This window comes from Etheostoma cragini, chromosome 8 (assembly GCF_013103735.1).
Source record: "Etheostoma cragini isolate CJK2018 chromosome 8, CSU_Ecrag_1.0, whole genome shotgun sequence".
In the NCBI taxonomy this organism is placed as follows: Eukaryota; Metazoa; Chordata; class Actinopteri; order Perciformes; family Percidae; genus Etheostoma; species Etheostoma cragini.
Genome location: NC_048414.1, coordinates 18,267,525 through 18,290,308, shown reverse-complemented (window position 1 = coordinate 18,290,308; position 22,784 = coordinate 18,267,525). Strand labels below are relative to the sequence as shown.

At 41.6% G+C, this 22,784-nt stretch overlaps 1 protein-coding gene and 1 long non-coding RNA gene across 4 annotated transcripts in view; one reads left to right on the top strand and one right to left on the bottom strand.

The window, feature by feature from the left end:
* Positions 1-14,666: 14,666 nt before the first annotated feature.
* The window catches only part of cdh13 (cadherin 13, H-cadherin (heart)), a 358,407-nt gene continuing 350,289 nt past the window's right edge, over positions 14,667-22,784 (bottom strand). For all 3 annotated transcript variants that reach the window (XM_034879248.1, XM_034879250.1, XM_034879251.1), the window contains one exon: positions 14,667-16,205. In XM_034879248.1, coding sequence (XP_034735139.1) covers positions 16,198-16,205 — 8 coding nt within the window. In that variant the 3' untranslated portion in view covers positions 14,667-16,197. The remainder of the gene's footprint in view (positions 16,206-22,784) is intronic.
* On the top strand, positions 17,915-22,370 carry LOC117949198. Its single transcript, XR_004657646.1, has 3 exons — positions 17,915-17,926; positions 19,319-19,323; positions 22,243-22,370. It is a non-coding gene; the product is annotated as an uncharacterized LOC117949198 (long non-coding RNA).

The following is a 22,784-nucleotide window of genomic DNA, read 5'->3' as shown; positions in this document are numbered from 1 at the left end:
TGGTTAAACATCATTTTTTTCTTTTCAGTGTATGGATGTGTATTTTGTCCATTGAAATCCCGCCAATCGGTTCCAAAACATCCTGGTAGGAGAGAAAATGCCATAAACATTCCTTGTAAATCTTTACAATCATTCCCCAAAAGAACCAAGGAGGACTGCCCTGTGGGATAATCTAAAATCATCTTTAAAAACTTGCCATTTTCAGCGTTTAGCTTGCTAGCTCTAAATTTTTACAGAGTTTGAGAACAACAAGACACAGAGAGCGCAAGGCGAGGGACCTCTGCCGTGTGAGCCACTCGCTGGATGCCAGGCAATTATCCTGCAAATGTACTTCTGTTGATCCAGACTACAGTACAGGTTCTACTAATCTACAGGCATCGTGTCTCTGTCATGCTAAATGTTAAGCAGAAGAAAAAAAAAAGATAGATGTGTTTCCTCAGTCATTGATACTGTATGGTGTGTATCATATGTGGCAGAACAAGATGATGCGATGAGATACTCCCCTCCTAACACCCCACACACACAAACACAAAGATGTCTGGCATGTTGAGGCTTGTTTACCCTATAGGAATACTTGTTAGTAGGTTACATATTTCATTGCCAGTATCCCAGACTTCCATAGTGCTCCGGAGAAAGGTCTGGCTAGTCCACCCAGCCTTCCGCGAGGGAAGTCTAACATGCTCTGGTTTATTGACATTTCTTTGAACCAATCAAAATTGTCTTGGGTGGCACTATGCACCATACAGAGCAACAGTACCTCTGCAAAATAGCCTCGGGAAGGAACTTGTTTTGGTGGAACGTGTACATTCAAAAGTAGTTTTAGTCTTGCAACAGAAAAGACAGATAGTCTAGCTAGCTTTCTGTATTCACCCTGCAAAGATCTGAGGAACAGTTAACTAAATCAACCAGAGTTTAAATTCCAACCCAAAGAAAGCGGAGGGTAATGGACATTTGGCCGAAAAGGACATCAGGTGGAATTTCTGGTGTCACCGGAGCAGTCCGGATGTGGAATGTCCATGTACAATGTACATGAAATCTGTAGTCTATGTGGACATAGACTACAGATTTCATAGCATTAGTGATAGAATAGTTTGGGGTGATGTGGATGTACAGGTGACTCATCTACAACTGCAGAGACCAGGGCTCAATACCCGGTAACGCTCCACGACCTCTGGTGACAGCTGGAGCCACAACAGCTGCCCACTCTGAGATAAATGTTGGCACTTCAGAAACCTATGGGTGACATCCTGGAGACTACATCCATAATTAATACAGTCCCACCCGTACTCAGAGATAAAACTCGGAAAAACCTAAAAACATTACGATTTTAATTCAATTCAATCAAATTAGTTTCTGACAAATAAAAAATAGAAAATAATTAGTTTGAGAAGCGGTGGAAAATCATAAAAAATAGAAGGTAAACACAAAAAGTTGTCTTCCTGATCGCACTTCGCTAATCTTCATGTTTTGCCACATGCACTTTGGGTCTTTTCACTCCCAACCTAAACAATTATTGGATTACAGGGTTCTGCTTGTCAACAGTGAATGGAACCATAATACTCACAAATGATGTTGGGGATTCCTAACTCTCTAATCACCTTAGAAACAGCAGCAGCTGAAACAATGAAAACAATGTTGCGGTGACACTTTTGTGGACGTCGCTGTGTGTAAATAAAAAAGCACCTCCATAACGTTCACATTTTTATCATTCGTGCCAGAGATAGTGAAGAATTCAGAAAAGAGAGAATTGCACATTTCTCAGACAATGATGCTCACAAAGACAAAAAAACTCTTGTTTTCTTGATCTTTGTTATCAACAGGGCGATGATGTCCCGCTTTCCATTAAAATTCAAAACAAGAGAAAAATGCCTCTCAGGAATAAACTCATTAGGGAAAGAATTGGCAATGTTTTTTCAGCCGTGGGAGAACAGCATACGGTATATCTTTTCAGAAGGTACTTGAACATGCCGATAATGTTTGAGGATTTATTATTTTTTGTGGCATTCATATTTGGCAATTGCTGTTGAAATGGATGAGGAGACAGACAGGCAGATAGAGACAGCGCGGAAGCTAAAACAGAACAGAAGGGACGGAGGAGGGGGAGCGCAGCGAGGGATGAATAAGGATGATGAAGGACGAAGACCAGGGCAAAGATTATCCCCAGGGCTTGTACCGTGGCTCTGTTCCCTCAGTCTCAAGGCCCCTTAAGGAGGTTAGAGTCGTGCAGCAGCCCAAATCGATGGGCCGAGAAGGGGCCGAGAGGCTCCATGCTAATACCTGCTCCATGCCAATACCGCCTGCTGAATCCCTGCTGGGTAACGTCATCCATCAGCCTGCTGCTGCCACCAGCACAGATAGAGCAGGAGGAAGAGAGAGACACAGTATTGTACAGATAGATAGATGGCTGAGGATTGCTCTTGTGTCTTTTCTGTACATCCCAGAGCGGATTTTAATAAACGTGGTAACAGGGCAGCAAAGAAGTCCCTTCGCTGTGTCTCTGGCCGTTCAGACAGAGAGATAAATGCCAGGTCTTGCAGGTCCAGTGAGACAGAAAGATGTTAATCCATATATTACATATTACTTGCCCCAGCCTCAGTGTCACAGCGCAAATACATCATAGCTATTGATTGGTCTCTGTCCTGACAAGGGCATCTAAATGAAATATTTCATCCTCGTGAGGAAAGCCCATTGTATTAATTTCCTAAATAGAGGCCCATTGTTGAGCCAGTGTTGTGTTGTCTCAAGTTTAATTTATTTTCATGAAATGTTAAGTTTTTCTGTTGGGCAATGTGTGTAATTGTGCTCTATCTCCAGAGGAGAGTAAATTCTTTGTTAGAGGCGCATGGTTGAAACACTACACTCATACATCTGAGAAGCCTAAGGCTTAAATTCAGAAGCAGAAACACATTTCTAACAGTTTCTTGGTGTAATGTGATCTTCATATTGATCGTTTCCTGTTGTGTTTGTGCTAGTTTATATCCACTGCCGGATGTCCGTTCACTACCGCTTTCCTCGTGATGGTATTTTAAACTGGTGTGGATTTCTGAGGACTACGGTTAACTGCTCTTCAGATCTCTGCAGGGAAATCCCAGAAAGCTAGCTAGACTATCTTTCCCATCGGAGTTTTCTGTTGCACGACTAAAACAACCTTTGATCCTACACGTTCCATCAAAACAAGTTCCTTCCTGAGGCTATTTTGCAGAGGCATCGGGGCTCAATACGGTGAATAGCGCCTCCCTTGACGATTGTGATTGGTTTAAAGAAATGCCAATAAACCAGAGCACGTTTCTCTTCCTTCAGGGAATGCTGTGTGGACTGGCCAGACCCTCCTCTGCAAGGCGGTGGAGGAAGGTCTGACTATGTTTGTGCTTAATTATGGGTTTAGTATATATTATTAACAATGAAGAGGACAAGAGACATTTAAAAAACCCAAGACCAGAGTTGCACCATCATTTATTATAGAAAAACTTTGGACCAAAATGCTCACTTGTGATCAATAGGATCACAAAATGTTTGAATTTTTAAAGGAACAGAGTCCTAAAAGAATTTATTTACAGGTGCAGTTCATATTTGTAAGAAAGAAGCAATGAAAAGACATGCTAGATGATAGCAACACTTTAATCTCTACTCTGCTCTCCTGATTTTGACCCTTTCTTTCTGCTTCTGTTTGACTCCCCCAGTGATGTGGTAGACATGATACGCAGTATTCCCACCAAGAAAGCTCCAGAATTTCCAAATACTTACTTCAAAATGCCCAATGACACGCAACAAGACATTTTCCATTACATTTTGGATATATATTTAAATCTGGGATTTGTCTTCTTGACATAGGGTAGGTAAAGGAATTTCCACCGTAAATTGATGCATAAAAGTTGATCTGAATACCCCCACTCAAAAGGCAGATTCTGGTACAGAACAGTATACTGACTAAAATAAATTAGACCACACCACTGGACTCTCCTTCTTCCTCTCTTTATACGTGTGTGTGTACTCACTTCATGCTTACTACTGCAATGCCGCCCTGGCCCTCTAGACACATTTGTATGTTTTCTCACTTTCGAGAATTACCTGACTCAGTCACCTGTCAGCTCAGCTGCTCAGTAGTATCTAGTCTCTATATTTATAAGTCAGACCACAACCTTTGGGTCAGTCTCTTTGCTTTGTTCCACTAGAGATAAGAGCATGTTGTGGGTGTTGTTATATTTAAAGTCACTATCTCCCTGTAGAGCAGAACTGTTGCCTCTCTTATCAGTAGTGTCCTTCTTTGCCAAATACGCAGAGCATTTAAACCAACCCAACACCCCGATCTAATCACCCTTTCCCTTGTTCTCCCTCGTTCTTCTCTCTCTGCAGAAATGTCCTGATCACATACAGTATGAAGGCGAGAAAAAAGGCATTCGAGGTGAGGCCCGCACTCCTCGATGTTTGTTTCTGATGACAGTGTTTTTCCTTCCTGCTATCCTTCTCGGTATGCTCCATGTAACATTGTGTTAAAAAGGTGTCAGTATGAGAAGATAAATGTAGTGTGGACTATCTGTGGAGGCCAGCAGGAAGAGTGAGGGAGAGGGGCTATAAAAGGCAAACATTAATTCTCATTAGCTCTCAGTTGAATCACTTAACCAGTTGACTTCATGTATCTCCCAACTGCTCTGCTGTAGACTGAGCTGCCCTTCAGCCATCTTTAGGGCAACTGGAGTTTTTTCTGTCTTGTTTTTCTCTCTTCTTTATATCAACCCTTCCCATTCTTTATTCTTTTTTTTAAGCATTTCTCTGTTTGTTCCCTAACAAGTATAGCAAGCGCCAGACCCTCTTATATCTTTCTCACACCAATAACCAGGGTTGGAGCAGGGTTATTTGACCCGTATCAACCCTTCTTTTGTCAGATCAAACCAAGCCTGTCATCATGGGTTTATCCATGGTCCCAATTCACATATGACCTGGCCCACAACCCGGGAGCGATACATACCAATTACTGCACATGCTGGAAATGGGTAAGTACAGTGGCTGACAGGGGCAAACACCCTGCAACTTAAGAAAACACATGCAAATAGAAAAAACACAAGCAAATTAAGAAAACAACTTAATTATTTTGCCCACACATGCGCAGCCAACACATTCTCACTCCAATCTCGTAACATGCGGATTCTTGGTCAGGTGCCTTTGTCGTTGTGTCATGTAACACCCCCTTGGTCGGAACTATTGGCGTCCTTTTTGGCGCTGTTAGGTTAAGAAAAAGCTTGTTGGTGGCCTTACGGTTCTGTGACTCGGGGGAACGAGACGGTTGGGTTTAGGGAAAGGTCGTGGGTGGGCTCACGTTTCCATGACACGCGGGAATAACGGGCCGATTAAGGAACAAAGCAGCTTCCCTGACATGCGGACACAAACCCCGCTCCCCTGGGTGAAAGTCCTGTGTAGGGACCAACCTCAAGACGCGGAATTTCCCCCTTACAAACAACTCGCTAAACCCCGTCTAGATGCTGCTCTCCCCAGTACATTCTACAGGGTGCCTTTTTTGTCGCATCAGATGCAAACAGCCACTGTCCAAACGTCCGTATTGGACGTGTTTGGAGTGAGAACAGGTTGGCGCAACATTCAGCAAACAAGCTGCAAATATACACAACACAACCAAATACATAAACACGCTGCAAATATAGAAACAGTGCAAAAAGAAAAGCACGCAAACCCTAAAAAAGGAAACTGATAGTACAACAGGTGTGTTTTTTGTGTGGTTATCGGAGAAGTTTGTAGTGTTGTCAGCTGAAGAGGCTAAATGACAGAGACAATTCAATGGTAATTAAATGCAACACTGCCTGCAGGAAGAAAACAGTGAAAGTGAGTGAGCTAGAGGGAAAGGAGAGAATAAGAGGGCAATTGTGATCCACTGTTGATTTTTCTGTGCATGTTGTTAGACAGCGATCTGTCTTCCACTGGCAAGGTCAATAAACATGGAAGATACAACAGTTAATCATGAGACACACAAAGATTTGTATGGAAAGCAGGCACACGCACACGCACACACACACACACACACACACACACACACACACACACACACACACACACACACATCCATGTGATTAAAACAGGCCATAAAATTACACACCCAATTATGCAGACTTTAAACAATGTTTGAGCTGACACCAAAGCTTATCTGTCACCAAAGCTGGGCAGGAATGAATAAAAAAATGTGGAATTCACTACAGTATATCTGCACCAACGTGCCAGAAATGTGAGTGTTAACACCTTTAATACCTTTGACTATTCAGGAAAAAGTGTTGTTATTTTAAAATATGTCAAAATCCAACCACTCAAAACACGATCAGCACCCTGTGTTACTAAGGTCTTTGTTTAATCCCTCTATGATTAGCTGTTAACGGCATGGTAAAAATAACTGTCCATCATATTACCTTTCAAATAATGTTAATATTGTGTTACTGTACGCTATTATTGGCAGGTTGACAACCCTCTGGTGTAGGTTCGTTATTTCTCTGCACTGAAAGGGTGAGACAGTCTACGAATTCAAATCCATTTTAATGTCCTTCACATAGATGGTAAAATCAGTGAACAAAGCAGCAGTGGCCCATGGATTTGTAGCCTTGTGTTTGGCAATATGGCCGTCGCAAACGTGATTTTCTTCTTGCTTTTTGATGAGAGGGTAGGGCTGTGGAGGACGACGGGCCCATGCCAGTGTTGTTTATGGTTGCAGCCGTGATGCACTAAGCTAATTCCAAATAGGGAAATATGCAGATTTTCAACATTTTAAAGCAAGTCAACCAGTTGAGATTTAAAGTCTGGTAAACATGGACCTCCTGGTAATGGCACCTCCAACCAGCTAGCCAGCTTGGTTGGAAGAACGCTAAACAAGACATTTTTAAGAAACCAAATTGTTAAAATTAACTTTGATGTATAAAAAGTGAGAGGGTCAAAGTTTAAGACAAATACATGGGCAACACTACAAAATGAGTTCAGGGATATTTTAATGTACACAATGCCTTGAATACGCATTGCTAAGCCTCTATAATGATGACAGATGGGCACGCCCAAAAGCAGCCTGTGCTTTCCCACTACAGTGGCTTGAGAAAATCACAATTCAATAGTTTGGGTTGTAGCAATTTACACAGAAAATATCCCAGCCTGGGATAGGTGCTTCCTCTTGCTATTTTCTTGGCATTCAATGAGAAGATCCTTCAGATGGAGTCCCTTTTTATCAAGAAGAAAGTTCCGATGATCTGTGCAGTTATCCTCCAGAGTGTGTGCAGCCTAAGACTGCATCCCTCTGTAGCTATAAGTCTTCTTATGCCAGTGAACTTTCCTCCACCAACTCCAACACCTGCAGTATCTTCTCTGCTTGATCTCATTGGGTTGATATTTTAGAACCATGCAGGTATCTTTAGTGCTCTGATACATGTTTTTATCGTACATGCAAACACAATTCAGACTATTTAAGCAAAACAATTTGATTAAATGACTGCAAGAAGTTGCTGTCTGCAGTCATTATTTAAGCTACATTGTAGCACCAAAATGCAAGAATCTAGGCCGCAACATGCAGAAAGCACCAAAGAACACCCTCACAATGTGGATTGTGTCTTTGCCTTACGTGTATTTTTAAGATAGTTCCGGCTCTGGAAAATGTACATACAGTACATCAATCTTAAGTACAATTACTCCTTTAGAAAGTATTGGGGTACGGTCCTCCCTCTGAAAACCAGTGGAAAAAAGATTATAAATAAAATGAAACCTCAAAAAAGTTATTTCTTTTCAGGAACCTAGGAAAAGCAAGTGTCTCTTAGCTGACACTGAGAATTGAGTTATGTTGCAATGTGATCTCCAATAAATGAAAAAAATCTTCCCTACAGCTGAATCCCTTCAACTGAAGGGTCAGTGACGGGAGGACGAGCAGGAATCAACCACCTGTCAGCCTGACGGGAATCTAATACACCACAACACTGTGACGACTAAAAGACAAGTGGTTACAGGAGATCCCATTTTATACAGGTCCAGCTCAACATCAGCCCATGTAGGTACATGGGGAATCTGAGATAGCCTCACTGCTTGTAGTCATTTTTGTCTCTTTGTGGTCGTGTCTTTGTAGTTGTGACTCTAAGATATAATATTTTGAATTTCCACATTAAAACGCCTAGAAACTACACTGGGCGCCCATATATAGAGGTTAGTTCCTCGACTCAGTGGCCACGTGTTCAACTCCGACCTGCAGCCCTTTGCTGCATGCCACCCCCCTCAACCCTTTCATGTCTTCAGCTGTCCTATAACAGTAAAAGCCTCAAATGCCCCCAAAAGTATCTTTATAAAAAAAACTAAACTACCGGTCTATGTTATATAGTTACATAGTCTGTTATGTTATCTACATTCATTATCTCAAATGTTTCCAACAAGGTGGACAAACCCAGAGAAATCTGTGCTTTCATTTTTCAACTTTATCATTAACATTACTAACTAAAACTCTTTGATTCTTTACTAGACACAGACTGAAGAGAAGTGCCAGTGCAAGCAACACGTAAAACTTTCTCAATGTGACCTTGGTGAAGACTGTGCTAGCAGAGGAAAAGCCTAATCCTTTCTCTGTGCTTTTTACAATTTCATTTCACCACATTGCCAACGAATCAAGGAATTATCTCTTTTTTGTTCTCTTGTTTTTGTGTTTCTTTTCTTATTTATCTCCCATATTCCTTCAGGGAAGACAGCAAAGTGCTTGCAATGAAAGCTTCTCAGACAGAACCAAGCAAATAATGACAATAACTCTGTATAATACGATAAGTAGCTTAGCAAACCACTTTGCTGACACACAACCTCTACACTGGTCTCCCAAATCCTCAGCTTCAACTTCAGGGCTTCTTGTGTCAAATCATGTTCAGGCATTACCATGCAGAGGTTTGATATTAAAGCCCCTAGGTAATGCAAGATTGGGTTTAAAATGTTTTTGCAATTAGTGTTTGCACAGTATATTTTCCAATTGGTAGTCAGTGTAAGCCTTGTAATTCACTACAATGTCTAATGTAATGCACTGAGTTCACCTTCCATACTGGCCTAAGTGGTCTTTGACTTTACTTAGCTACAGTTTAATGCATCAGACTGACAACAAGGCTGATAGTGTGGGCGTGTTGCAACAGGGTCATTTCCTCTTGACTCAATAAAGAAGTCAGGTATTTGCCTTATGTCCGTTTCACAGGAGGTCACTATGGACGAATGAAACCAGCAAAAAAATGGTGGTACTGTAGGTCTCACACCAGAAGACATACAGAGCTTTCGGTAACTTTGAGCACCAGCAGGGGTGGCCTCTAGCTCACCCAGTAAGAGCGGTCACCCCATGTTGGCTGAGTCCGGCAGCGGCTCGGGTTTGAGTCTGACCTGCGGTCCTATGCTGTGTGTCATCCCCCCTTTCATGTCTATTCACTGTCACTAGAAAAAATATGGGAAAAGCCCCCCAAAAAATCTCAAAATTAAATCTTTCAGTATCAACTGACACAATGTTCCATTTTCAACTAGCTGAGAACTGATTGCATTAATCAATGCAGTGTTCATGTAGAGAGGTAAAGGGTTGATTAAGCCTGTAACATCAGTAATTGTCAGCCCTTCTTGCGTCAAAAATAACAGTTTAGCTTCAAACTCTTTGCACTCCACAAGAGAAAGGAGCACCCAAGCAGGCCAAGGGGCCAACTTTTCCTAGCCTGGTCCTACTAGACCCTCGTACATTTAATTTGTACAGAGAGTCTAGCCTCTCTCCATTGACAAGTGTTCCTAGAAGGCGGGTACTCTGTTGAAGTTTAAAACTATTGGATCAACCATCTATTTTTTGTTTGGACAGCAAAGCCTTTGAGTGTTCTTTGTGAACCTGCAGAAGAAACCTGTTACATCTCAAGGCACAGTACAATTCAAATAGGGCTTTTAATTTTAATGACCACAGGTTCTGAAATTGGTCCCGGAAGAACGGGCAAAAACATCATGCTGCTAGTGTTTCTTAAATCCCAACAACATAAAGTAGCTTAAAGATAAATCCTCTGAGGTTATTAACCAACAAGGCAATCTATCTGAACGCATAAAAAACCCTCAAAAAACAAACACATAAAATCAAAAATATACTTGAGCTCTTTTATATAAACATGGTATCTAAGAAACACACTAAATCTGAAAACTCACTCTCTGTGGACTTATTAACATTTTCACATCACATAGGGAAGACAAAAAATATACCGTGCTATACCACATTTAAAAAAGCTATTGGAGTTTGTTGATAAATGTTTTTATCCACAGGGATTCCATTTTTTAATTTAGCCAGTAATATATGACGGGCTATCATATGAAGGCAGATGCTGTGTTGTTGTCATCATACGCCTCCATACAACCTCCATCTATCTTTTATTGCCTCATTTGCATATCAAGGCTCCCTGTTCAACACCTTTCTGTGTATAAGACAACACAGAAAATGAGAGTGGTGTGTTAGGGACCTTGAAATAAATCAATGACAAACTAAGTAGGAGAAGGAAATTGTTCAAAAGAGACTTAATGTGTTGTTTTGTGTACTTATGTCGACTTGGCGAAATGGATATTTGACTTGGAGAGGCTATTAAGTGCAATATTTACAGCACATTAGCTGTGCACCTTTGCATGCAATGAAGGAGGCTGTTCTTTCTTGGTCTTTGTAGCTTCTGATTCTTCTAAAATGTGCTACTAATGAAGATGGGGATGTTTAATGAGGTAAAGACCTATTCTATGTGCTAGTGTTTAGCACAAGCCAACACTATAACACTTACACAGACAATGAAAAACATGTGGTCCTCCAAAACCAAAGCAAAGATGGATTTAGGGCCCTATTTTAATGATCTAAGTCCATGGTGTAAAGTGCATTGCGCAGGTGTGTTTAGGGTGTGTCCAAATCAACTTTTGCTAGTTTGATGGCGGAAAAATAGGTCCACGCACCGGTCAAATGGTTCAAAAGGGTTTGTACTTATTGTCTTCATTAATTCATATGTATGTTTTGGCTGCAACATGCAATAAATCCATCAGATTTTCCTCTCCCATTCCCTTTGAAAGCCAGGCGTGTGTACCTTGGCGCCTTTCTATTATGATGGCGGATTGCACCGTAATTTTTTCATTCGTAATCTTTTGCATGTTTGTCTGCAGCTGCGCTTCCCTGTGTGTGTAACAAGCACAGTTTGCACGCACTGTGCACGAGCCCAGGGGCATTTTATCAATGTGCTGCTAAAATAATGAAATGCCGCGCTAGACAAGGTTTTGTTCAGGTTTTTTGTGGAGAAAAAAAAAACATTTAGTCCCTTGACCAACAGTCAGGCCATCCATGTTTGTTACTCACGTTATTGTTGACGTCTGTGTCATTGACTAAGGTAACAATAAGGTTGATAGCTGCAGACTCCTATTAACGCTAACTGTTCCGCTGACATCAACGTTATGGTTAGTTTGAAGCTCATGAATCGTACCTGATGTTTCTGGTTGGACTTGGACCTCTGGTGACGTAACTTTCTGAAGCCAGGCTAACATAACAACTTACAGACTCGACACACTTCTTTATAGCTGTCATCTGTTATGGTCATGCCGCAGGTATCAGACAACTTTTTCAAACTAGCGATTGTAGAGAAGCAAACTTCTTCGGGTGGGCCGATGGCTTCCTTTAGGTGATTCGTCAAGATCTGAGGTAAGTCACTTAGTGCCCTCTGGGTAGTATAGTTTATGTAACGTTAGGGTCATTACCAATCTTTCTGACACGCACGCTTTCTCTGTCAGTGGTAGAGTACCGGCTATATACAAGAAGTAGCAGGACGCAGGAAAAAGTGCAGGTACGCTTAAGAGTAAAATGTACACATGCCGGTACTGCATACCGAGTACCGGTCCACTTTGAGCACTGAGAGCAGCAACCGAAGGTGGGGGGGGGAGCTGCTGTAGGTAGCATGTCCCAACAATTTGCCAAGGAAATCAATTTTGACTGACCTACCTGAAAATCTTCTGATCTCAAAACAAAGTTACTGAAACACCTTTGTTATCTATCTGCTGGCTCAGGGTGACATGGTCATCAGATTGAGGAAGGTGACGCTACCCTATCAGAGTAATAAGTAAGGGAAAATAACAGTTGATGGATGATGGAGAGAATAAGAAGACCCTTTAGGCCTGATTGAATATATTGCGACTGTAATTACCACAAATATCTGTCAATGGCCCATTCAACGTTTGTCACAGGTTCAAGGCGTTACTTAACCTTGCAAAGCCTAAGTAGAATGAGAGTGAAAATGATAATTGAGTGGTCATTAGAGATGAGGGTCTTGTGTTAATAGGTGCTAAATGATCATCTAGGAGGGAATAAATGAGTTTGAATGGTTGAGTGGGAGAAAGCAAATGGAGGATATTAGTGTCATTATTATTGGATGGTACGGTTGCTATTGGCATTTCCAGAATTAAAGTTCTAGAAAGCTGTGTGGAGGAAGTCCTCCACGCTGGCAAAGCTGTAAAGCAGCCACTTATAAGTAGGTAGGGGAAATTGAAATGCTCATCCAATGGACGATTTTGTTTTGAAGCCATAAAGAAGCCAAGGAAAAGTCTCCTTGCCTTTCCTCCGGAACATTTCTTTTCTGCAGATTGAAAACTCATAAAGTGCGTTCTTAACTTTGTAGCCTCTTTGTAACCATTAGAGATCCTGCTTCTCCTTCCTTTAAGTACTCACCTTGTCCTACTTTGTTTTCTCTTTGTCTTCTCTCAGAGAATATTTCTCTTGGCTCATCCAATTTGCTTTTGTGTTATGGATGGTATCGGTCCACAAACCCGGGCTAAGCCCCCTGACCTCGATACCGTGCCACTCCATGGTCACTTTAGGTTACTAGATGCAGAGGTGCATTTTACTTTGTTAAACCAACAAAGTCTAGTAGCTCCCACTGAGTTTACATATAAATTTCAGGTGAAAAACAAGGGTTGAATGGATGTACTTTGTGCAGCCCAAATGCTTTGGAAACTCAGCTTTCAGCTCTTCCATGTATTCATTTTTTCGAACTCCCGTGCCATTTAAAAATCCTCCTCTTAATGGAAGCTTGCTCAAAACTCTGCCAAAAGGGCTCCGTCTCCATTTACTCTCATCATATCTGCCCAATTTTCACAGAGGCAAAAAGTGCCTTTTAGAATCAGAGTTGAGGTTTTATTGATTACTTTAAAAACACATACGTGACTGACCTTTTAAGTCCAGGAGCAATAACACCTCCAAGAGGTGTTTGGTGCTTTAGTTTAGACTCAAAATAATTTTGTTGGATTTTTAGAGCTTTTTACCTGAAAATAGCTTCTGCGTGTGGCGCTGAAAAGGAGAACTGCACAGTGGAAGCTAAAAAGGTGAATAGCCGCGAAGCAGAGCTATTTTCATTTCGGTGCCCATGTATTTTAAAGTGCTCATATCAAACTCATTGTCAGGTTCCTAGTAGCATTTAGAGGTTATATCAGAACAGGTTTACAGGGGTTACATTTAAAAAAACACCATATTTTTGTTGTAGTACACATTGCTCAACCCTGTGTGTTTAGCTACAGAGAAAGGCATCTTTTTTCTATCCCATCTTTTTTAGGAGTCGCACATGCATAGTTCCTAGGTCAGCACAACAAGCTAGTCAGAAGCAAAATATAAAGGCGTGCCACTCTAGCAGCTAGCCTAGACGAGCTTGAGAACGTCTGTTACAAAGTGATGCACGTTCGTCATGGAAGTAAAGGCTGGACTACAATAGAGCTGTTTGGAGCAGTTTGTGAACAGTGTTTTCTGTTGGAGAGGGTAAGTCCCTTTGGGGTGAACTTTAGGCTTTTTCACTTTTTAAACCGATTACATACACACACAAAACATATATATAACACAATAAAAAAATGGGAAAAGCCAAAAAGCACTTTAATGTTTCTTTTCTATTCTGCGAGCGAATGTGTCAAGCCAGGCATGTAAAAACATACAAGAAGAACACAGTGCAGATGGATCCATGACTAAATAAACCAATTTCAAAATAAAACACCCAGGTTTGTTGTGATTTTGGCGGTCTTGACTTCTAAGCTGTATCAGTGAGCAGGGCCGTAGCACAAAAATCTGGGCCATGTAGAAAGGCATTTTCTATGGGCCTCTCCCCGCATCCACAGCTATTCATTCTAGGATCTTTTTGGGCCCTCTTCACATAAGGTCCCCCCCACCCCAAGTCCGAAGCCCCTATAAGCAAGACTTGATTAGGCTCACGGAGAGAGACCAACAGACTGCACAAACACACTGGAGAGAGAGAGAGAGAGAGAGAGAGAGAGAAAGAGAGAGAGAGAGAGAGAGGATAACTTTGTGACTGGCGCGGAGAACTGCCCGTCTGGTATGAACAGCCAGGCACGCGATCAGACCCTGTACACTCCACGGCTATTTGTGGTGCTTCAGCGTGCGGTGTCTTCCTGGCGTAAGATGCAGAAATGCAACAATGTAAATGACATTTACACATGCTGAAACCTGTAAATGTGTGCAAAACTCCTTTCACTAGAGATCGAATGGGATTTGCCATGCCACTTGGTGAACAAACAATTTGCAAAACAGCAGTGTGGGAATTTTCAGTAACGGCTTTATTAAATTAGTGCAAAAGACAGACGTAACTCATTCAAAATGTCATATTTTTTCTTTAAGGTGTTCTTTGACACAAACCCACACACGCTACTTTCTTTTGATGAGCGCAAGAGAAACAAGCGAAACTATCCACCAAAACCACAGCCTTTTGTTTTCTTCTTACACATCTTATTGTGACTCGGAATGACAGATGGAGAGAGAACAGGAAAGGGCAGAACTGACGGGAGACAAAACCGAACCTTATCACATGGCAGCCATCAAAACAAGACTCCTGATTCCTGCAATTAATCACGGATTTCATCAAAACTAAACAAAACAAAAAAAGATGTTACAATGAAATAGTCAACACATCAATAGCATTAGAAATAGTTCCTAAAATTCACAGAAAAAAAGGTTTCCTCTTTTTTATTTACCCACTGACAAAAAAACTTGCAATCAAAGTACATAAGTTAATCAATACTGTATATATTTATACAATGGTAAAAAATAAAATATTTATATAATAGTATTTTTTTTGTTTTTGAAAGGTTTACACCGTTACTATAAAGATATACTGTGTTCCACTCCATGACAACTAATGCAATAAAAACAGAAGCAAATCCAAGAAACAACTCCAGAGTGTTTTAACTTTGAAGGCTTATGGCTACCACCTTTTCCTAAAAGACCACAACCATTGCAGACAAAGAAGCAGGCTTTGTTTTCTTCCGCTTAAAGAGGGAAACAAGATCAAACACAGTCTGTGAGGAGAAAAAGGGAAAACATCAAAAAAAGTCAATGCTCTTCCACGACCAGGACAGTAGGCCAGCCTTCGCAGTGTTCCCTGGCTCGCTGAGAGACAGAGAGAGGTTGATAGATAGACGGGGGGTACGATGTACTGTATGTGCAAGGGGGGGTGGGGGGTTGAGGGAAGGAAGGATGGAGCAGAGGGGAAAAGAAAACACAGGACTAGAGGTAGCTGTGGGAGGGAAAGCGAGGGGATGGAGCGAGAGGTTTTGGATGAACTTTGGGAAAAAAACAGAGGTTTATTGTGAGGACCAATAAGAAATTGATTTATAGCTATTGTGTTGTTACAATATCAATATGCATGTTGTTTCAAGTATCTCCTACGCATGTGGCATGTTGCCATGAACGCTATAACACCCACAGTTTGTCTGCCAGTGTAATGGTGTGCTGCCAAAATAGAATACAATGACAACTGTAAAAAAAGAGAGAAAAAGACAAAAACACTACAATGTTGGAGGAAGTGTAAAGGGGAGAGAAAAGACATGAGGCAGCGAGATGAGAAACGACTGAAGCGGGGAAGGACACATGCCACAAAGGAAAGCCAAGATGAAGAGAAGGAGACAAGAGTGGTGAGAGGATAAGTGAGAGATAAAAAAAAGAAAAAGAAAACACGGAGTGGTGTTATACAGCATTTGTGCCATTGGGGATTGGGTGTATTTTCTTGTTTGATTTGTCGTGGTGAGACTTCTTCTTGTTTCTTAATCTTCATCTTCTTCTTTATCATCATCTTCTTCTTCTTCTACTACTTCTTCTTCTCTCCTAAGCCTGGGTTGCGTGGGGGAGATAAGTCGTTGCTTTTCAGTGTTGCAAAAAAGGACTACAGGAGGTTTCAGCAGAATCTACAGGCCTGGAGCGAGAGGAGATGAAAGCAGAGGAGAAGAGAGTAGAGGAAGGGGGGGGGGCATTTAGAGGAAACGAGAGAAGAGGTGGGGGAGGAATGTGTGGGAAAGAAAGGAGAAAAGAAAGAAGATACTTTAAAGTAAAGGTCATCAATGAACCAGATCAATTGCAATCAATTTCACAGGACAGGTGACAGCATCGCACCATTAAAGATTCAGGAAGGACAGAAGAGAGAAGTTATAATTGTTCACTCTAGCCCACCTTCAAGCAGTGGGAACCGAGTAATTGGCTTTAATGTGAAAGTCCACCCTGAAAACTGAGTCAGCGTGTACCTTCCTCAGCATCCTGGACAGTTCAATCAATATGGCTGAACACAAGCAACTCTACAAACGTAAGATTGCGGAGAAGTGCACCGAGCTTTTTCATTTATCATCCCATCAAGTGACTCTTTCTGGAGTGGCTGCAGTGAAGATTAATTGGCTTGTACTTGTAAAATACTTAATTTAATATTTTTTACTTCGGAGTGAGTTCAGTTTATGGTGCTGAGGACAGCTTTGAAACAGGGAATATGGCCATGTGTTCAACAAATTATCCTGGACTGAACTCACCCACTTGTTTACTGAGGGGAGAATCTGTTTCAATTCACACAACATTATCTTTCACGAGGACCTATGGGCTTCAAAGCGTCGCAGAACATGTGTTAATTTGGAGTGATGCTGTGTTTTCCCTGGTGACATAGTGTTTTAAATAAGCCTTAAAAAATAAAAAATAAATAAGCGTAGGCTATGTTCCCTGGTAATGTGACAGTTTGTCTCATCGGTCTGGCAGAATTGCTTACAACGAGCAGGAACATGTACACGCACGCACGCACGCACGCACGCCCCCCCCCCCCCCCCCCCCCCCCCCCCCCCCCCCCCCACACACACACACACACACACACACACACACACACAGCAGAATGAAATGGGAGTGTTTATTGATTGCCTCTCTGGCAGCCATCTCCTCCAAGTCTGCTGCCTATTTCTGACATGTTTAGAGATGGCTGAGCATTCGACAGAAACCCTCCTCTCCCCCAGCCATTTAGCTCATTCTCTCTCCAAGTGTCCTTTAAAAAAATGTGTTTTCTGATATGACTGGATTGGATGGGGCGCTTTGGGCTTCTACCATGTCCTTAAAATGAATCCTACTTAAAGGTCCAATATGTAATATATTTACTGTAATAAACCCGAAAATGACCCCAATGCGTCATCAGATATTAAGTAAACATGCTAAGTTGGAAAACCATCTCTTGCTACAATGCTAATCGCAGTATTTTCTCTTTTTGAAATTTCCGTTCCGTGACGGAATTTCTGTTTGTGTTTTGGCCTGTGTTGTCCTGGACAGCCTGGCCGGGTTGCCAAATCCACCTGTAAAAACAGACAGCTGAATTTGGATACGGTTAAGAGCCCAAAAGGACGCAGAGTTGGCTAATTTTCTCCTGAACAGGTAAGCTTTATCTTCCGGCTAATCTATCACGGCTACTAGGGACGGGCGTTTTATTTATTTCAACATTTGTGTACTCACACGGAATTGTAAAGCTAGAGTACCTGAGTTGTCTACATACTCGCACAATTAAACTGAGACACAGCCAGTAAAGTGGTACTGACTGGTCCTGGCGCCGCCATGCTAACCTGCTAAAATGCTAACTGCTAACGGAGGACCAGGCCAGCCGGCTATAGTTAACAACGTGTAGCCTGTTCAGCAGCCTTAGCCAACAACGGTGAGTTATTTTAAGCCAAGAGAGGGGAAATCGGAAAGAGAGAACCGTGAGTTAGCAGTATGTTTAGCAATTGTTGCTGTAATTCTAAGCATTTAAAGTGTGTTCAGTCGGGTGCAAAGGACGACAAGGTAGTGGCATTTTTGTCAGTTCCTCCCGTAATTCTAAGCTGATTAAGTGTGTTTTTTGACAGTTGGGTACAATGCTCTGCCTGAGCACAGGCTGTTATGACTGTCAATAAAGCCGGTATCTAAAGTTAGCTTAGGGCTGCACGATTATGGCCAATATGATAATCATTATTATTTTTATTAAGATCGCGATTAATTATCAAAATAATTTGTTAATTTTAACCAAAACAAATTTTAATGTCACATAGGCTATTTATAACTGCTTTCACATCCATATTGTGCTACATCCCTCTTATGTTGAAGTTCTATGTTGTAGAGACATACAGCTGCTGACAGCTGACTCATTATGAATGGGTCCAGCATGTGTCGAATGGCGCGTCAGCAGAGTTACACACGTGGTGTGTATAAAATATCTTTATTGTCACTGTGCTGCATTTTTATGAACTTTGATATTCTGTCCATGAGTCACATTTCTCGCCCAGGTCCAGCAGCCTCCGTCTCACACACGAATACTCCATGAACTGAAGTTAGTTGCATTCAATTCTTCTGTGTTTTTTGCCGTGGTGGCTGCGATAGCAAAGTTACCAGCGGAAACAATGGAACTAATGCAGGTTTGCCTCTCATGCTCAACAATATACAGCTGTTTTAATAACAATTAAAACTGTAGACCAATGTCAGAAGTGTGGACCGCCGCTGTGTGGCCCGGCTGTGCGGAGAGTAAGAGGCGAGAGAGTAGAGGAGCGATCCAACACAGGTACGGCTTTACAGAAGAAATGGGTCATGTAACGCAAATTTAAACCATATCCATATAACAACATTGCAGCAGATGAGAGAACATTAGGTGCACCGGCGCGACCTAGAGGAAAAATGTTACTCGCGCCTTAGAGCCCTGTGAGCTAACAGACACTAACTAGCACTGGTCACTGCTGTTGTCTAAAAAACAACACAGACGGGACAAAATGCTGCGTTTATTGGTAAACCGGTAAACCTTGTGACCGACTTATGACCAACTGCCATCTGTTGTGGAATTTTCCTCATGTTACTCTATCCTCTGTGACTGTCTACATCTAGAAACTAAGCAGTGCGGTGCAGGGAACTACTCTGACTGGCTCATGATCAGAGAGACTTGACAGCTCTAATTTTTAAATCTAAAACAGTTAATTAATCAAGTTCTTATCTAACAAACAGTATATTATTAAATACCGTAATCAGCATCCATTTAGCCCATGTATGCAGTCACAGTGAAACGCTTCACATAGATCTTAATATGTGTGTGTTTGCATGTCAGCATAATTGCCTTTATTTGCCTCAGTTTCATGGGTATTCTTTGTTGAGATGATGCAACTATTTTTTAATACTTGTCTGTTATCTTTCTAATACAATTCACTTCAAATTATTCCAAGGGACAAACATGAGGGGGGCCCTGTATTCTGTCCGCGGGTTTACATCTAGTTTAAAAAAAATATTATATTTGGGTTAAGGCAATACCCCAATTTCTCAATGCCATGTAAACACCTTAACCTGGTAAACAGACCTACAGAACTCCTTCAGTAACCGAGGTATTCCTGCATGTATACACTTTAACCCGAGTATAGTCAGGTTAAGCATCTAGGTCTGCTTCAACCCCCCTCCCCACTCTGCTGAGGAGATTTTGGAACCAGAAATAATCCTTCAGTGTTGTGGGCTGTAGTTGTTGCTATGATACCATGCAACAAAACACCGTTATACCTACGGTACCAGAGGAAGAGTTACTCCAGCCATTCCTCCCATTCGTCCCCATTCATATACACACAGAGAACTGGCATAACCTGGCTATTAACTTAACGGATAAAACCATACCCTGGTTATGGCTGTGCATGTAACTGTGCACTGACAACCTTGTAAGCAGTCCTTGGCTGAAAAACAATTGGTGAATTTACATTATAACTAGGTGTAACTGTTACATTATATTTCCCACTCATTCTAAACTGCATGCGTAGTAGTCTTAAACAACCCTATTTCTCCATCCATCAGATATCAACAAAAAAAGCATTACCTAAATTTACATGTGTTCCACAGTAACACTACTTTTAAAATAAAGGTTGTAAAATAGCTTGTATTAGCTTGTTATGCTGCAGTGACACCCTGTTTTGATTTTTTGAAGAAAATCTGCTGGACATTTTCGGACCTTATTTTTGACAGGACAGATGAAGACATGAAAGGGGAGAGAGAGGGGGAATGACCACACAGCAAAGGGCTGCAGGTCGGAGTCGAACCCTGGCCCGCAGCGTCAAGGAGTATCTAAGGCTGCCCGCTCCACCAATTGAGCTATCTGGGCACCCATAGATGATAGCTGAATACAGTCCATATTAGACATGGACAAAAGTGTTTACTAGTTCAGAAATGTTTTACATTCTATTCTAATGGTGCAAACTGATTTAGTAAATCAGTGGTTTGAAACTAGATTATAGTGAAGAACTCAGAAACTGTTTTACATAAACACAAGCAAAGAAATGGATTTATGAATAGCTGGTGCAACCAAAACTCGGATTGGTAAACAAATGTAACATGTGTCGTTATCACAATGTGACATGGGATTGTAGAAAATCTAATTTGTTAGATATCTGCAAATTTCCGTAGCCTTTACAGGATAAAAGTTCCAAGACACGTATTACGACAATTTACAGTAAATGATGTAGTAAAGCCAGGGAGACGTTACACAGCTTCCCCACCGCAGATGGCTGTGACTGTGTTAGTACAACTCCTCATAGACAGATACAGCGCTTTGCGCAAGGAACGGATCAGGTGTGCCATAAGCATTTGCCTTACTTAACATGCTTAACTTATAGCCCTGGCTTTTGTCCCTAATCTAGCAACATGGATGCAGCGAAATATGGTTTAAAACAACCAATTTGGAGATGGTGATTTTTTCATCTTTGTTTCTAAAGGGTTTTTTAAGTGCATGAGTGGGCTGCACTGTAGCTTTCACTGGTCACAGCTTTTATGCTTTGTTTAATAAACTCATGTTGACTCATGTTTCTCTGTTGACATGCCAATATGTCTTTTTTCTGTCTTTATTCTCCTCCATCTCTGACCCTCTTCCTGTCTGCAAATCTCTCTATGAGTTTAGGGAGCGGTCTTGAGGAATGTGAACTATAATTTTCTGAGACACTCTAAAATGAATTGGACTGTACACTTCAAAAAAGTCTGGAGCGATCGATGCGTGTCTGAGAGGGGGTGAATATCTAATGGAGTGGAGGGTATGGAACAGGAGGGGGTGGGGCCAATTGATTTTTTTTTCTCCAATGTTTTTCTTCCAGTGTCCCCTTTTTATAAGGCTTAGGACTAAGTGCCCGCCCCCCCTCCCCCCCAAAAAGAGGAAATAAAAGTCGAGAAACACTCGAAGGCACTGAAGACTCAGGTATTGGTTTTTGCAAATCTAATGAGAGTCTGGCAGCCCCGTTTCACCTCACATGACGAACTGGGTATAAAATAGGCAATTCTCCCCCTCTAGCTAAAAAGTCAATGCCTTGACATGAAAATACATTGCTGAATCAATTCACCTCAGCTTCCATGCAGGCAAAGGCTATGGACTTATAGGTCAGGAACAGATGAAAGAAAAAATTAGGTAGGTAGAACAGCAAGCAAGAAAGAGAGGGATGAACGGCAATAATCATTTTACCTGAGGTTGGCTGAGTTATGAATGAGTCACTTTATGTTAACGCTAGCAGAATTAACTGCAATAGCATGCTGTGCTCCTACAGAGAATCATAGAGGGAATATTGTATAATGACTCCTACTGCAGTACATTTCTCCTGCACACTCTATGCATGCGCCTTTAAAGAGCATAACTTTTTATTTTAAACACTTACATTATATTAGTACTTGTGTTTTGGTTTGGGATTTTGTTTTTGATTTTGATTGATTACCTGCACTAGTCCTTGTTCAGTGGATTTCGTTTTACTGCTGCAACATGTAAATCAATCTATCTACAGTATGTTTTATATATATATATATATATATATATATATATATATATAAAACCATACACTAACCACTTTATGACAAAGGCATGTTGGGGGGGTGAAATTAGAAAGCTAACGTTAGCTAATGAGCAGAAGCCTTTCGCTCCCACTGTAGGGAAACTCATTTACCGAGAGAACAGCTGACAGCAGGGAGAGGCACTGTCTGGTTCACACTGAGTTTTTAGCGGTGACTGTCCTTCCTTTGCAGTACCTGAAGTTGCTGCATTTTGGCTGCTGTCTGTAGATTCCTTCATGCACGACTCGTATTCTTTTGGATGTTTCATGCGTAAATGTTTTAACAGCAGCAATCTTGTACATTGTTTAGGGTCGTTGCCACCACAAGACCAATCGGCATTGCAAATTCAACATGTAGCTTGACTTAAATCTCCTTTTTTGGACTGAAAGTACCGCCAAACAACACTTTTTCTGCTCACGAGTTCCATTTTCACTTTCTCACAGACTACTGCATTGAACAGTCCACCTACCTAAACATCTTCCCGTAATCAACGGCGGAGTCCTTATGTCGACCAGTGTAGCACGCCTTTTGCGAGCGCTGAGTTGGGTTTGGTGGAAAATAATTCTATTAGGGTGCATCCGCGTACGCGCACGTACGCGTGCATACGCGCCCTCTGTGGTGGAGGCAGAGCTGGAGGATGATGGGGGATTGTCGTCAATTACCCTGGTGGAGGTCGCTGAGG